This window comes from Rhineura floridana, chromosome 19 (genome assembly GCF_030035675.1).
Source record: "Rhineura floridana isolate rRhiFlo1 chromosome 19, rRhiFlo1.hap2, whole genome shotgun sequence".
In the NCBI taxonomy this organism is placed as follows: domain Eukaryota; kingdom Metazoa; phylum Chordata; class Lepidosauria; order Squamata; family Rhineuridae; genus Rhineura; species Rhineura floridana.
In genome coordinates this window covers 10,175,451-10,189,005 of record NC_084498.1, presented here as the reverse complement: position 1 = coordinate 10,189,005, position 13,555 = coordinate 10,175,451, and the positions used below count along the sequence as shown (strand labels likewise).

The following is a 13,555-nucleotide window of genomic DNA, read 5'->3' as shown; positions in this document are numbered from 1 at the left end:
TCGGGTCCTGCTTGCAGGCTTCCCATGGGCATCTGGTTGGCCACTGTGAGAACAGGATGCTGGAATAGATGGGCCATTGCCCTGATCCTGTTCTTATATTCAAGGGCTCCCCCCCCCCGCCTTCAAGAATGGAATTTGATGGGGCACAGCAGGCTATAGAGGGCGGGAAGAAGCAAGAGTACCACATTCCACAAACAGACTTCTATTTTATTCAAGAAAAGGAAGGTAGAATCCAAGCCAGTAAAAGATGGCTGTACTTGATACCTTTTTTCTGTTACTGGTGTAGGAATACTTGCTTGGCTGGGTTTAACTGGATTGCTTGGAGGAGATCTTGTAGTAGTTAAGATTTAATCAGCAAGCTTAATGTATTGTCAGAATGACATCTATTAAGTTTCTAAGTCTTGCACAACCCACACACCCTGTGTGTTTATTTTACGCTTAGAGGCCACTTCTGAAGAGGGCTTTTTAAGAACCGTATTTATTTATTTATTTTCCCAAGCAAGTGCCTCTAGCCAACAAGGACACCTGACCAAATAATATTATTGAGCAGTGGTGGGGAGCCTCATTCCCAGGAGCTGAATGTGGCCCCACATGCCTCCCTGTCTGGCCCTCAGGATTCTCCCCTGCCCATACACCTCACTGGCTGTACTCTACACCCTTGTTTACTTTTACCTAGCTGGAATGTGTCGTTGGACTGTGGTGATACCTCATGTGATTGCCCCAAGATTGCTGGGAATTGTCGTTCATGAAGGGTCCCCTCCCAGAGTGGTTGAGCAATGTCTCTTCCTGGGGAACTCTGGGAATTGTAGGTCTGTGAAAAGAATAGTGGTTCTCCTAATAACTCTCAGCACCCTTAACAAACTGCACTTCCCAGGATTCGTTGGGGGGGAAGCCATGACTGTTTAAAGTAGTATAGGAGTGCTTTAAATGTATAGTGCAGATAGGGCCAAAAAGGCAACTAATAAATAACAATAAGAGAATTTGCCTGGTGATTGATTTCCATTTTACAAGCTCATGGCATAATAATCCATCTGTTCTTCTCCCTCGGTCCCTCCTACTTGTCCTGCCTTCCTATTTTTCTTCCCATTCTCTCTCCCCCCAACTAGGGAGCTGCGGTGATGTTCGAGCATCTGCCGATGCCTATGAGGCTGACTCTCAGTAGCGCATTTGTCGTCTTCGGACAGGGTGCTTTCATGAACCGGACAGTGGGAGAAATCATGTGGGGTTATGAGGACCCGCTTATCGACTTCCTGAACTCCCTCAAGCCGGGGTTGCTTCCGTTTAAAGGGAAATTTGGTTTGCTTTCTGAAGTAAGTAAAACCATTGGGAGGGGGATTGGTCTGAGGCTAGTGACTGAGGGGAGTAGGCGGGGGAGGGATAAGGCAGAACTAGCCATAGCTGTGAGGGGATGAGTGTGGCAGGTCCATCCATTTTTAAATGTGTATATTTGTTTTTTATGTTTTAATTGTTGTAAACTGCCCAGAGAGCTTCGGCTATGGGGTGGTATACAAATGGAATGAAATGATATGAAATGAAATGAAATGAAATGAAAGGCTGGCTGGCTGGCTGGCTGGCTGGCTGGCTGGCTGGCTGGCTGGCTGGCTGGCTGGCTGGCTGGCTGGCTGGCTGGCTGGCAGGCAGGCAGGCAGGCAGGCAGGCAGGCAGGCAGGCAGGCAGGCAGGCAGGCAGGCAGGCTCTGGAGTGGCCATCCTGGTTCCACTTGTACAAGAAGGGAGCCTAGGCAGGCAGGCAGGCTCTGGAGTGGCCATCCTGGTTCCACTTGTACAAGAAGGGAGCCTAGGAAGCTGCCTTATACCAGGCCAGCCTATTTGTCATCTAGCCCAGTATTGTCTATTCTGATTGATGGCGGCTCTCCAGCTTCTCAAGCAGAGATCTTTCCTGTCGCCTTCTGTCTGATGCTTCCAAGTGGAATGCCAGGGATTGACAGAGGAATGTAATTGGGTTTTGTTTGACTTCTGTTGTATAACCTAACAGCATGACAGGAAGACTACTTCCATCTGCCAGTGTCTTAGGGTCTGCCCCATAATACTTAATTTAATTTAATAATTTGCTATCTAGAGCAGTTTGTGCAAATGTAGACCCTGCACTATAGTCAGCATGGATTTTCTGTAGTCTGCAGTGTTAAATTGAAAATACCCCCACATGCCATTCTGCTGCTTCCCATAAGCTCATCTCAAAACAAAACCTTACAAAACTTAAAGTCCTGAACTCTGAAACACTTGCTTAACAACCCTCTAAGTTTTCATGACGATACACAAAACAGTCAGAGAGAATCAGTAGTTTAAAGTGTAAAACAAGAGAAAAAATCCAGATCCCTGTTGGACTTCTTTCTGTCTGTGGCCTTATAATTTGTTGAAAATAAATCATCCATGTTCACAGAGTACCTTTAATCCTGTTACTGACCTTGTCCCATACTCTGACCTTTATCTTCAGCAGTTTAATTTTTTTTAAAAAAAAGCCTGGATGATTTTTAATTAATTTAAGAAATTTAACATTGGAATCAATGATAAGCGCAGGCATGCTCAGTAAGAACCAACTGTTCTAAAAGCCATACTCACAGCTGTTTGGCTTGGCTAGTCAGGGGGGCATACCAATGCCAGACCTTTATTTATATTTAAACAGTCATGGCTTCCCCCCAAGAATCCTGGGAAGTGTAGTTTGTGAAGGGTGCTGAGAGTTGTTAGGAGACTCCTAGTACCCTGACATAGCTCCAGTGGCCAGAGTGGTTTAACAGTCAGCCCCTCTTCTGGGGATTGTAGCTCTGTGAGGGGAATAGGGCCTCTCCTAGCAACTCTCAGCATCTTTTACAAGCAACACTTACCAGGATTCTTTGGGGAAAGCCATGACTGTTTAAATATAAATAAAGGTCTGGCGTTGGTATGGCCCCCTGATTAGCCAAGCCAAACAGCTGTGAGTCTGGCTTTTAGAACAGTTGGTTTTTCACCTATTAGTAAATCTAGTCCAGAGTACATGCTTTGCATGCACAAGGCATCTCTACTTAAGGAGTTTCTGGAGCAAGGGCTGTTCCTAGCTATAACTCCTTCTCTTAGCAACCAAGATGAGTGGCAGTGACAGCAATGAAGGAACTGATCCAATATTCAATCTGAGGGTGCCTCCTACAGTGTCAGACCATTGGTCCACTTAACCTAACATTCTGCTTTCCCAACCTGGTGCCTTCCAGAGATTGTTGGACTCCATGGCCAATCAGCAGAGATGAGTTATAGTTCAAAACACCATACTGGGAGAGGCTGGTCTATTCATATACGCAACATCTCATCAAAGTTTAAGGCCAAGATCTCAACTAATTTAGTGACTTGAAATCCTTTTAGCTAGGAATGTCAGCAATTGATCCTGGGACCCTTTGTACAGAGAACAAATACCGTACTTTATCTCATCTCCTTCTACATATAGATAATGTGGGTTGTATTTAAGTGCTACTCAGAGCAGACCCATTAAAATTGATGAGCCTAAATTAGTCACGTTTATTAACTTTTCTAAATCTAATCTGAGTGGGACTAGCATCGAATATTACCCTATGCGTACTTAAAATGGCAGTGTATGAATTGTTGTTTCTTCTTGCCCTCTGTTCTTGATGTTCTTCTTGAACCTTCTGAAGCTCACTGGGTGACCTTGGGCCAGTCACTCTTTCTCAGCCTAACCTACCTCACAAGGTTGGTGTAATAAAGTGGAAAGGGGACAATCATGTGCACTACCTTGAGCTCTTTGGATGAAAGGTGGCATATAAAGGTAACAAGTACAGTAGGGCCCCGCTTTTCGGCGTTCTGCTAATACGGCGCCAGTGGGGTGATCAACTATAGTGTGGAGAGCTTCAGGGGCCAAACACTGCCAAACAGCTGGAGCTCCCCACTCTACAGCTGATCACGCACTACAGCTGATCTCTGTCAGCTGGAGCTCCCCGTTCTACAGCTGATCAGCTGTAGCGTGCAATCAGCTGTAGCGCAGGAAGCTCCAGCTGACAGCGATCAGCTGTAGCACACAATCAGCTGTATTGTACAGCTGATCGCACCGGAGCAGCAGCAGGCTTTGGGCTATGTCCCACTTTCCGGCAATATTCGCTTTTTGGCGGGGGTCTGGAACGTAACCCGCCATATGAGTGGGGCCCTATTGTAAATAAAAACAGTGGGTGAGCAGGGCATGTAATATGTCTCCTCTTCTACTGCAGCTGAACAATTCACATTCAGGGCTGTTCACAGTGAACACTGGCATGGAGAACATCTCCAAAATCCATATGGTGGATACTTGGAACGGATTAAAAAAGGTAAAAGCAAACAGCTATCTTCATTAAAACTTCTTTACCTTTATCCCTCTCTGAAGGCGGACAAATTGCAGATCCTCCTACAAGGCTGATAGCAAATGCAAGATGTTGTGGATCATGCTGAACTTAGTCTAGGATGAACTCCTTTCATGTCTGCCCAGTGGTGTTTGCTGTCTCATCAGCTCATAATGGAGTGCTTTTTTAATATATATATTTTCTCCCATCAAAATAGGTTTGGTCTATGTTGTTCCCACATTATTAAAATTTAAAATTTTCTACTGAGGTAGTTCAAACTCAGCACTGAGGAAAACTCTGAATTCTTCAACTGGTACAAACCAGGGGTTGGGAACCTTTTTCAGCCCAAGGGCCGCATTCCCTTGTAGGCAACTTTTCGATGGCCACATGCCAATAGTGGGTGGGACCAGAGGCAAAAGTGGGTGGAGCAATGAATGTAAATTATACCTTTGTACAGAAGTAGGCCTGTTTCTGCACACACTGGCACAATTCTCTCTGTCCTCCATCCTGACAAGGAAGAGGCATTTATCAGAGTACAGGGATGCATTCCAGCCAGGCAAAAACACTTGGGAGTGCGAAGCCAAGCCAATGAGGGTGTGGCCGAGGGGAGTGATACAGGCCCAGAAGGCTGCATTCAGCCCCTGGGACTGAGGTTTCCCCACCTGTGGCTTAAACTATGCAAACAAAGTAGATCTGCATTTTTTAAAACAGTACCACCTGCAATCCTTGCAGCATAATCCTAGGCACCTCTACCCAGACACAGTCTCTTCTTGTGATCAGTGAGGCTTGTGCCCAGGTAAGTGCGTGTAAGATTGCACCCCATGTCAATTCATAGATTTAAGTCTTTTGCACAGTTCAAAAGGTACTTCCCTCATTAATAAGACTGCAGGGTCTTAAATATAAGTAATATTACTGACACATTCATAGGAGTGGTGAAATTTATGCAGATTTAATCAAAGCCCAGATGTGAGATTGCCTTTGGTGTGTGACAGCCTTAATGTGATGCAAAATAAGCAAAATGTTATCTGCTACTGTTCTGTACAGGTTCTGTTTACTATTTTTATACTGAGACCTGTTCCTTCCTGCCCATTGTTAACTTCTCAGAGGAATTGCATTGTGGGGAAGAGAACTTGGAAATCTTCCGATTTGGCACGGGGAGGGATTTTTTGGCTGCCAGATCAAGCCAGCTTTTAGTTATCCTTAGGCATTGGTTTTCCCTGTAGGTGCCTTACTGGAACTCAGATCAGTGCAACATGATCAACGGAACTATTGGGCAGTTGTGGCCTCCATTCCTTACCTCTTCCTCACCTATAGAATTGTACAGTCCTGATGCCTGCAGGTAAGTTCAGCAGGAATTCTTGCCTGTACAGCAGAGATGGAGAACCTGTCACCCTCCAGGTGTTGTTGGGCTCCACCTCCCATAAGCCCCAGCCAGCCTGATCAGGGATGATGGGAGTTACAGTGCAGAAATATCTGGAGGGCCCCCATATACCACTTCTAAACTGGAAGCATAGGAACATAGGAAGCTGCCTTATTACTGACTCAGAGCATTGGCCCATTTAGCTCAGTACTGTGTACACTAACTGGCAGTGGCTCTCTAGGGATTCAGGCAGGGAACATTCCCAGCTCTACCAGGACATACCTGGATCCAAACCTAGGACCTTCTGCATGCAAAGCAGATGCTCCACCATTGTCAGGCCCAGGATGTGACTCAGGAACCAGACCAACGGCTGTAGTTAATTCGTGTTTTATTAGGGTAATGTCCAAACAAAGACTGCGTTTTCTCATGAAGCAATACAGGGATACAGGTCCTGCGGCATTGGGAGAAAGTTGACAGAGCAAGGGACTTCTTCCCGCCTGTTCTTTAAGAAGGGGCCAAACGGGCGCGCAATCTTTCGCTCCTCCTTAACTGCCCCTCAGGTACTGCCCGCCTTCCCCCCCTTCTCTCCTGTCTTTTCAGCTGTCTGCGTGTGCGCGGTGAGGGGGGAAGCATCACCCCCTCCTCTTCTGAAGTTTCCGATTCCAGGATGGGGGATAGGGGAGGGGCTGATGGTAAACTGCCTCCCCGCTTTTCGGCTGTGAGCAGCCCTCCCTCTTCCCCCTCTTGCTCTGAGCCTGAAAGAGGGGGAGGCGTGAGAATGTCCAGGGAGGGCTCAGGCTCCCCGTTGCTAAGCGACCTTATCACTGGCAGTTCCTCTGTTTCGTCTTCGCTCCAAAGGGGGGAAGTTCCTCTCCCTTCCCTCTGCCATCCATCCGAATACTCTTCTCCCAAGTCTCCGGGATCCAGCTCCCCGGGATTGGGACCCCAGCTCTGCCTTCCGACAGCCATTGAGCTTTGGTCCTTCTCATAAGCACGTAGCTCTGATCCAGCTACTGCCACCACATGTGAGGCGTCCTTCCCTGGCTCTCCCTGTCAGGTTCCTACCTGCTCGTGGTTACTGCCTGTCACTAGGCACCACCAGGGACTCCACCAGTCCGGACCGCTCTCTCTTATGGTTTCTCTCCCCGCTCTAGCACAGATCTCAACAGATCCCCCTGCTAGGCAACCACCAGTAACGTCCCAATACTAGTATTCCCAGAGACTCTGAATACTGGTATTGTTATTCTCTTCACCGCTGCCACCATTTGTTACAGTTCCCCTTCAGCCTTGGTCATTACCTTACCCTCCCTTCTGGTCTGTGAAACCCCAGCCAAGGATCAGGCCTTTGGTAAACCAAATTAAGTATTTATTACAGATAACAAAGCTAACAAGATTAATAAGATTTCTTCTTAAGGCACATAAGCACATGGTTTTACTCAATACTAATCCGAACTCCACCTCCCTCCTGGTAAACAACTCTCTAAACCCCACCAAGCAACCCACTCAGTTCTCTTCTCCCCCCCTGATTCCACTCTCACTCTTCATTTTATACATTCAGCCATTTTAAACACTCAGCCAATCATCTCGCATTCTACTGCCCATTCACTCCCCCTCTTTCACTCCACTTACCATGTATCTTCTAAACAACCAACACTTACCATATATACATTAATATAGGAACATCACACCCCCATATACCACTTCTAAACTGGAAGCATAGGAACATAGGAAGCTGCCTTATTATTGACTCAGAGCATTGGCCCATTTAGCTCAGTACTGTGTACACTAACTGGCAGTGGCTCTCTAGGGATTCAGGCAGGGAACATTCCCAGCTCTACCAGGACATACCTGGATCCAAACCTAGGACCTTCTGCATGCAAAGCAGATGCTCCGCCCTTGAGCTTTGGTCCTTCTCATAAGCACGTAGCTCTGATCCAGCTTTTAAGTCTCATTTCAGTGCAGCCCTGATGATAAATACCAAATCATTTATTGGGTTGCTTGATGCTTTCTTCCATCAGGCTTCAGTCTGCTTGTGTTTCAACCTTCACCTCTGTATTATATCTAATAATCCCCCTTTTTTTCCTTTTAGAAAAAGCAGGGCAGGGCAGATACGGGGCTTCTGATTATTTGTTTCATCCTTCCCTTGGTGTCTTCAAGCAAAGAAAGGGGAATCAACTCATTTAGATTATATGTCCTGATCTATCCTTAGAGCTCTGGGCTAGAGATGTGAAGACCCAGAAAAAACCCACAAACAATCAGCAGGGGCAGGGCCGGTTCTAAAGGGCGGCCAGGTTGGGCACTGGCCCGAGGGCCCTGGAGCTACAGGAGCCCCTGAGGGGCCCTCCACTCCCCTTCTGTGATCCGTGCCCCCCCCACACCCCACTTACCTGTCAGCCGGCTTTTTAGCATTGCCCTTAATGAAGATGGCGGCCGCAGCTTCCCTAAGGTACTGAAGCCACTGCCACCATCTTAGTTGATGGCAGAGATGTGCGCGTGTAGCACGCACGTGTGCCATCAACAAAGATGGCAGTGGAGGCTTCATTCCCCTTAGGGAAACCGCAGCCGCCATCTTCATTAAGGGGAATGGTAAAGACTAGACAGGTAGGGGGGCTGCGCGTGTGCGCGCATATGCACACATGCACACCCACCCACCAGGGAGTCAGGGCAAGCTGATGCCCAAGGGCCCCCACATGCCTGGAGCCGGCCCTGGGCGGGGGGGGGACTTACTCCATTGTTTTTCCCCACCCATACCTTCACATCTCTACTCTGGGAACACTTTACATACACATATTTTGTAGTAGTTGATGTTCTTCTGAAAGGAACAAAGGAATTAGAAAATTGCCCAGAACAGTTCCACAAAAGGGCTTCAGGCCCTTCACCTGCCCATGGAAAAGTTGGCTACTGTGAGTCTTTATGCTGGGAAACAGAGAGGAGGGAAGATCTTCTGGCCAAAAGATGGGATTGGTGTGGTTTTTCCTTTTCTTTTTCAACTACCGATGAGGTTGCAGTCCATGTAGGAGAGAGCATCTATTTGGCAATATCCCTCTTGCAGCTGAATGTGCTGCCAATGTGAATTGTTTAATCATGATGTTGAGGGTGTTGAAATTGTATTCAAAGAAACCCTGGGATTCCCAGTAGCATATTAGGGGTTTTTTCTGTAAGTGATGGGTCAAGTTCCTACAAGCCAGCTTGCCCTGCCCTGCTGACCGTCCCCTTGCAATGTGCAACCACAGAGGAAGGCTGGCTGGCTTTATAAAAGTGAATATGATCATATCACACAAGGCTTCATCATCTCTACTGGCTCCTTCTCCGTTTCCAGGCCTAATTCAAAGTGCTGCTTTTAGCCTTTTAACCTTAGGCTCAGAGGCCAAATACAGCCCTCCAGGTCTCTCTATCTGTCCATCAGCCCTGCTTCACATCCTAAGTGTTTTTTGCCTGACCGTGATATGTCCTTGAACTCCAGAACTGCCCCTTACTCGTCTGGAAGGAAAAGTGTTTTGTGTAAACTAGCATACTGTATAAAGGTAAAATGTATAGTCATTGCTGCGTCCACAGCTAGAATGTGGCCCCTGGGTGGTTGCCCTGGAGGGAACGTGGCTCTTGGGGTGAAAAATTTTCCTGACCCCTGCTTTAAAACCCTAAACTGCTTAGACCCAGGCTATTGGAAGGATCATCTTCTCCCCTTTATATGTACATCCAGGCCTTGAGATCTTTATTAGAGGCCATTTTCAAGGTTCCCCTACCTAGTGAGTTGAAGTGCGTAGGAGCAGGGAAAGGGCCTTCTCAGTGGTGACACCCCACTTAAGCAATGCTCTCCCCAAAGAAGTTGACCTGATGCCTATGCTATCATCTTTTAGGTGCCAGGTGAATACCTTTTTGTTCTCCCAGCCCTTTTTAATTATTGTGTGATTGTGCGTATGCATTTTTAGGTGTTTGTGCCTTGTTGGATTTTTTTACCAGTTTTTAAATTTTGTTCTTAGTTATGTTTGTGTGTTAGCTGTTTTGATTTATTTATAATTGGTTTTAGTGCGTTTTATTGTTTAAATTCTGTATTGGTTTTGTGTTTTTGATTATTTGTTAAAAACCTGCTCAGAAAATGCAGTCACAGAGGTGATGGATGTGCTAAATGACTATGCTGTTGCTTTATGCAAGGCAACAGGTAAGGCCAGTGAGCTTGATTTGCAGCCTACAGTATATCCCCAAATGCAGTGTTCATGGATTCCTCAGTAGACATGTCTGTGGGCATTTTCTGCATTAGAGGAAACATGAAAGATGTAAGGAAAGGCTCTGCTGGGTCACACACAAAGGACTGCCTACTCCCAGTGGAGGCTGGTCCATTAGGGCAAGTGGGGCACTGCCCCACCAACCTCAATCTGCCCTCAGCCAGCCCCCACCTGCCTGCCTGACTTCTTACTTGCCTCTCGTCCAGGGGAAGGCCCTGCTTCCTCCCTCCTTCATCTCAGGGTTGCCCCTTGTAGAACTCGGCAGGAAGGAGGATGGGGGCAAAGCCAGAATTGGTTGGTTCTGCCTGTCATTGACTCTGCCTCTGCCTCCTGTTGATTTCCTTACCTTCTGCCTTGCCAGTCTCAATGGGCACCAGCCACCACTGTCTATTTCAGTGTCCTCCTCTGTTCCTTCTCCTTAAAGTGGCCACATAGATGGTTCTGGAAAGCCCACAAGGAGGGTGGGAAATGTGAGGAGGAGCCCCTGTTTCAGCAGATGCTCCAGTGGGGCTCAGTGTGTTCAAGGAAGTGTAATCTTTGAAGCAGGTCTTCCAGTGCCTGGGTTAACCCCTTTTTCTTGAAATACCCCATTTTCAGATCCATGAGGTTTACCTATAATAAATCCGGGGAATTCAAAGGAATACCTACATTCCGGTTTTTGGCTCCAAAGACATTGTTTGCCAATGGAATAGACTATCCACCCAACGAAGGCTTTTGCCCATGCCGCCAGTCTGGAATCCTGAATGTCAGCTCCTGTCGGTTCAGTAAGTCTATATCTAAAATAAGCATTCTGCTCCCAAGCAACATCCTCTCCCTGTAACCTGCAAACTGGGATTTTCATGTTCTGGAAACTCCTAATTTCTGGGGGAAAGAACAACTGCAGTGTTGTCTTGGGGGACTGTGTCATATTTAGAGTTGTCGGTTAGGCTTCATTGTGTGGCTGTGCGTGGGTGCATTCAGTATGGTGTAATTGTTTGATGGAAATCATGTGCTTTAAAACGTATGGGGAGATCTAGGCTCAAAGCACACTTGGTGACCTTGAGCCAACCACTATCTCTCACTATACCTACTACCGCCATGTGGTTGGTTGGTTGATTGATTAATAAATAAAAATGAGGACGGGGAAGCCATGTTTGCCTCCTGAGTGCCTTGGGGGAAGGACAGGATATAAACCGATACCTCTAGTGAATAAAGGGGAAGGCTTGTAGTTCAGTTGTTAAAGGGCTGCCTTGCTTGCAGAAGCCCCCAGGCTCGATCCCTACCACCTTCAGCTGGAGCTGAGACAGACCCTTGTCTGAAATCCTGGAGAGCCACTGCCTGTCATTGCAGACAACATTGAGCTAATGGGCCTTTGGTCTGGCTCTGTATCAGGCAGGTTCCTTTGATATCTCGGAAGCCAGTGGGTTTGCTTGAATAAGGTTTCTGGGGGCCAAGAGGGCAAGGCCACAGTCTCCTCTGTGGCACTTTTGCCACTTCTTGCCAGAGCTAGCAAAATGAGAATACAGTTTGAATTTGTACAGGTTGCATTAACTTGTTACACGCCTGCTGTGCATTAATTGTTGACTCTCCATTCACAGCCTCTGCCTTGCTTGGAAATATATTAATATGACCAGCTACTCAACCTAATCTGCACTGCCCTCTAGAATTAGGATAAGCATTTTCAAGCTGCCATTAAATAGTGCCTAATCACAGCTGTGTTAGGTGCAAAGTTGGTTAAAGAGCATGTAACCTTTATAGAGAAATAGCAGTGGGTTTTACCTCCCTCTCCCCTAAGCTATAGTTTGTGGGATTCTGGCTTCCTCTCAGCTGTACTGTTTTCATGACTGATGTACAGTTGAGCAAAAAGCATTGATTGAGCTGTTGAGTTTTGGTCCTTTCTCATGCTTTCAAGCAAATGTACTGCATGTGTATTTAATTTCCTGTAAATTTTCTTCCCTTAAAAATGGGGGCAGAGAAGGAAGATGCTCCAGGGATTGGTAGTGAAGACGTCTCTGATATTACTGGTGCTAGCCAGTCAGTGCTGTCCACAGCCAGCTTTTGCTTCAAATTTGCAGCACATTCCCCCACCCCTATCCCCAGAGCTCAACCTTATAATTTATATTGAATGCAGTGAAGGCTGCTGCTTGTGAGGTTCTCAGAGGTATCTGGTGACCCACTGTGAGAACAGGGTGCTGGACTGGATCCTATCTTTGGTCTGATCCAACAGAACTGCTGTTATGTTTATGCCTTATACTGAGTCAGACCATTGGTTCATTTTAGCTTAGCACTGTCCACACTAACTCTCCAGGGTTTCAGGCATGAGTATCTCCCAGCCCTACCTGAGGTGCAGGGGACTGAACCTGGGACCTTCTGCATGCAAAGCAGATGCTCTGCCACTGAGCTACAGCCCTTCTCCACGTTGGCTTCAAAAAAGCCCCCACTGCTCTACAAATTTTGCATCTCTGTCTTTGCTCTCCAAATATGATTTTTGGCCCATTCTAATACAAAGAGGTCAAAGCATGTTCTTGGCACAGAAGATGCGGTTTGTCATGATGCCTTAACTGCATGCTTGTTTGGCAGTTGGTGCTGAAAGCTCCACCTGCAAAGCTGTGATCCATTCACCCATTGGCTTGCCGCACAATCTGTTTTTGAACTTTGCATGCAGATCAGTTGCTTTAAAAAATAATTAAAAAGCAAACTTTCTAATCCTCATGATTGCAGAAGTGTGTGAAATGTTCACCATGCACCATTCACACCTGTCAAGTTCCTGGCCAAAATTATTCCAGAGGCTTAAAATAAAATAAGTAATTGGACCAAGAATGGGTGAAATACAGATAGTGAGATGATCCTGCAAACATGCCCCAAACAGCTTCACTTTGTTTGCTGATCTTCACCTCTCCTTTTAAAGATGCACCATTATTCATTTCCCATCCACACTTCCTGAATGCTGACCCTGAGCTGCTAAAGACAGTGGATGGCCTGCATCCCAATGAAGAAGAGCATGGACTTTTTGTAGATTTGCATCCGGTGAGTGAGTCGTTCATCCACTAACTCTGGTTCTTACTACTTGTTTAGCAGGCATCGCTGTGGTGACTGAATGCCTCCAATATGCAGCTACTTTGTCAGATGGCTATTTTGACAAACTAGTCATGAGATGTAGGCAACACCCTGGGCTGTCCTCGTCCAACCCAGCCTGGCAACCACACTTAGAATACTGTGTGCAGTTTTGGTCACCTCACCTCCAAAAGGATATTGTAGATCTGGAAAAGGTTCAGAAAAGGGCACCCAAAATTATCAAGGAGTTTGGAGCAACTCCCCTATGAGGAAAGGTTACAACATTTGGGTTTTTTTGCTTTAGAGAAAAGGAGAGAAAGAGGAAACAGCACAGAGCTTATAAAATTATGCATGGTGGGGAGAAAGTGGACAGAGAACAGTTTTCTCCCTCTCTCATAACACTAGAACTTGGAATTATCCAGTGAAGCCGATCGTTGGAAGATTCAGGACAGACATAGTTAAATGATGGAATTTGGTCTCACAAGAGGAAGTGATAGCCATCAGTTTGGGTGGCTTTAGACGAGGATTAGACAGATTCATGGAGGATGTCAATGCTACTAGTCATGATGGTGATGTTCTCCCTCAACTGTTAGAGGCAGAATGCTTCTGAACACCAGTTGCTGGGAA

General features: G+C 46.6%; 1 protein-coding gene across 6 annotated transcripts in view; it reads left to right on the top strand.

Moving 5' to 3' along the window:
- The window catches only part of SCARB1 (scavenger receptor class B member 1), a 101,557-nt gene that overhangs the window by 58,534 nt on the left and 29,468 nt on the right, over nt 1-13,555 (top strand). For all 6 annotated transcript variants that reach the window (XM_061603109.1, XM_061603112.1, XM_061603110.1 and 3 more), the window contains 5 exons: nt 1,107-1,310; nt 4,205-4,300; nt 5,536-5,651; nt 10,493-10,659; nt 12,783-12,901. In XM_061603109.1, coding sequence (XP_061459093.1) covers nt 1,107-1,310; nt 4,205-4,300; nt 5,536-5,651; nt 10,493-10,659; nt 12,783-12,901 — 702 coding nt within the window. The remainder of the gene's footprint in view (nt 1-1,106; nt 1,311-4,204; nt 4,301-5,535; nt 5,652-10,492; nt 10,660-12,782; nt 12,902-13,555) is intronic.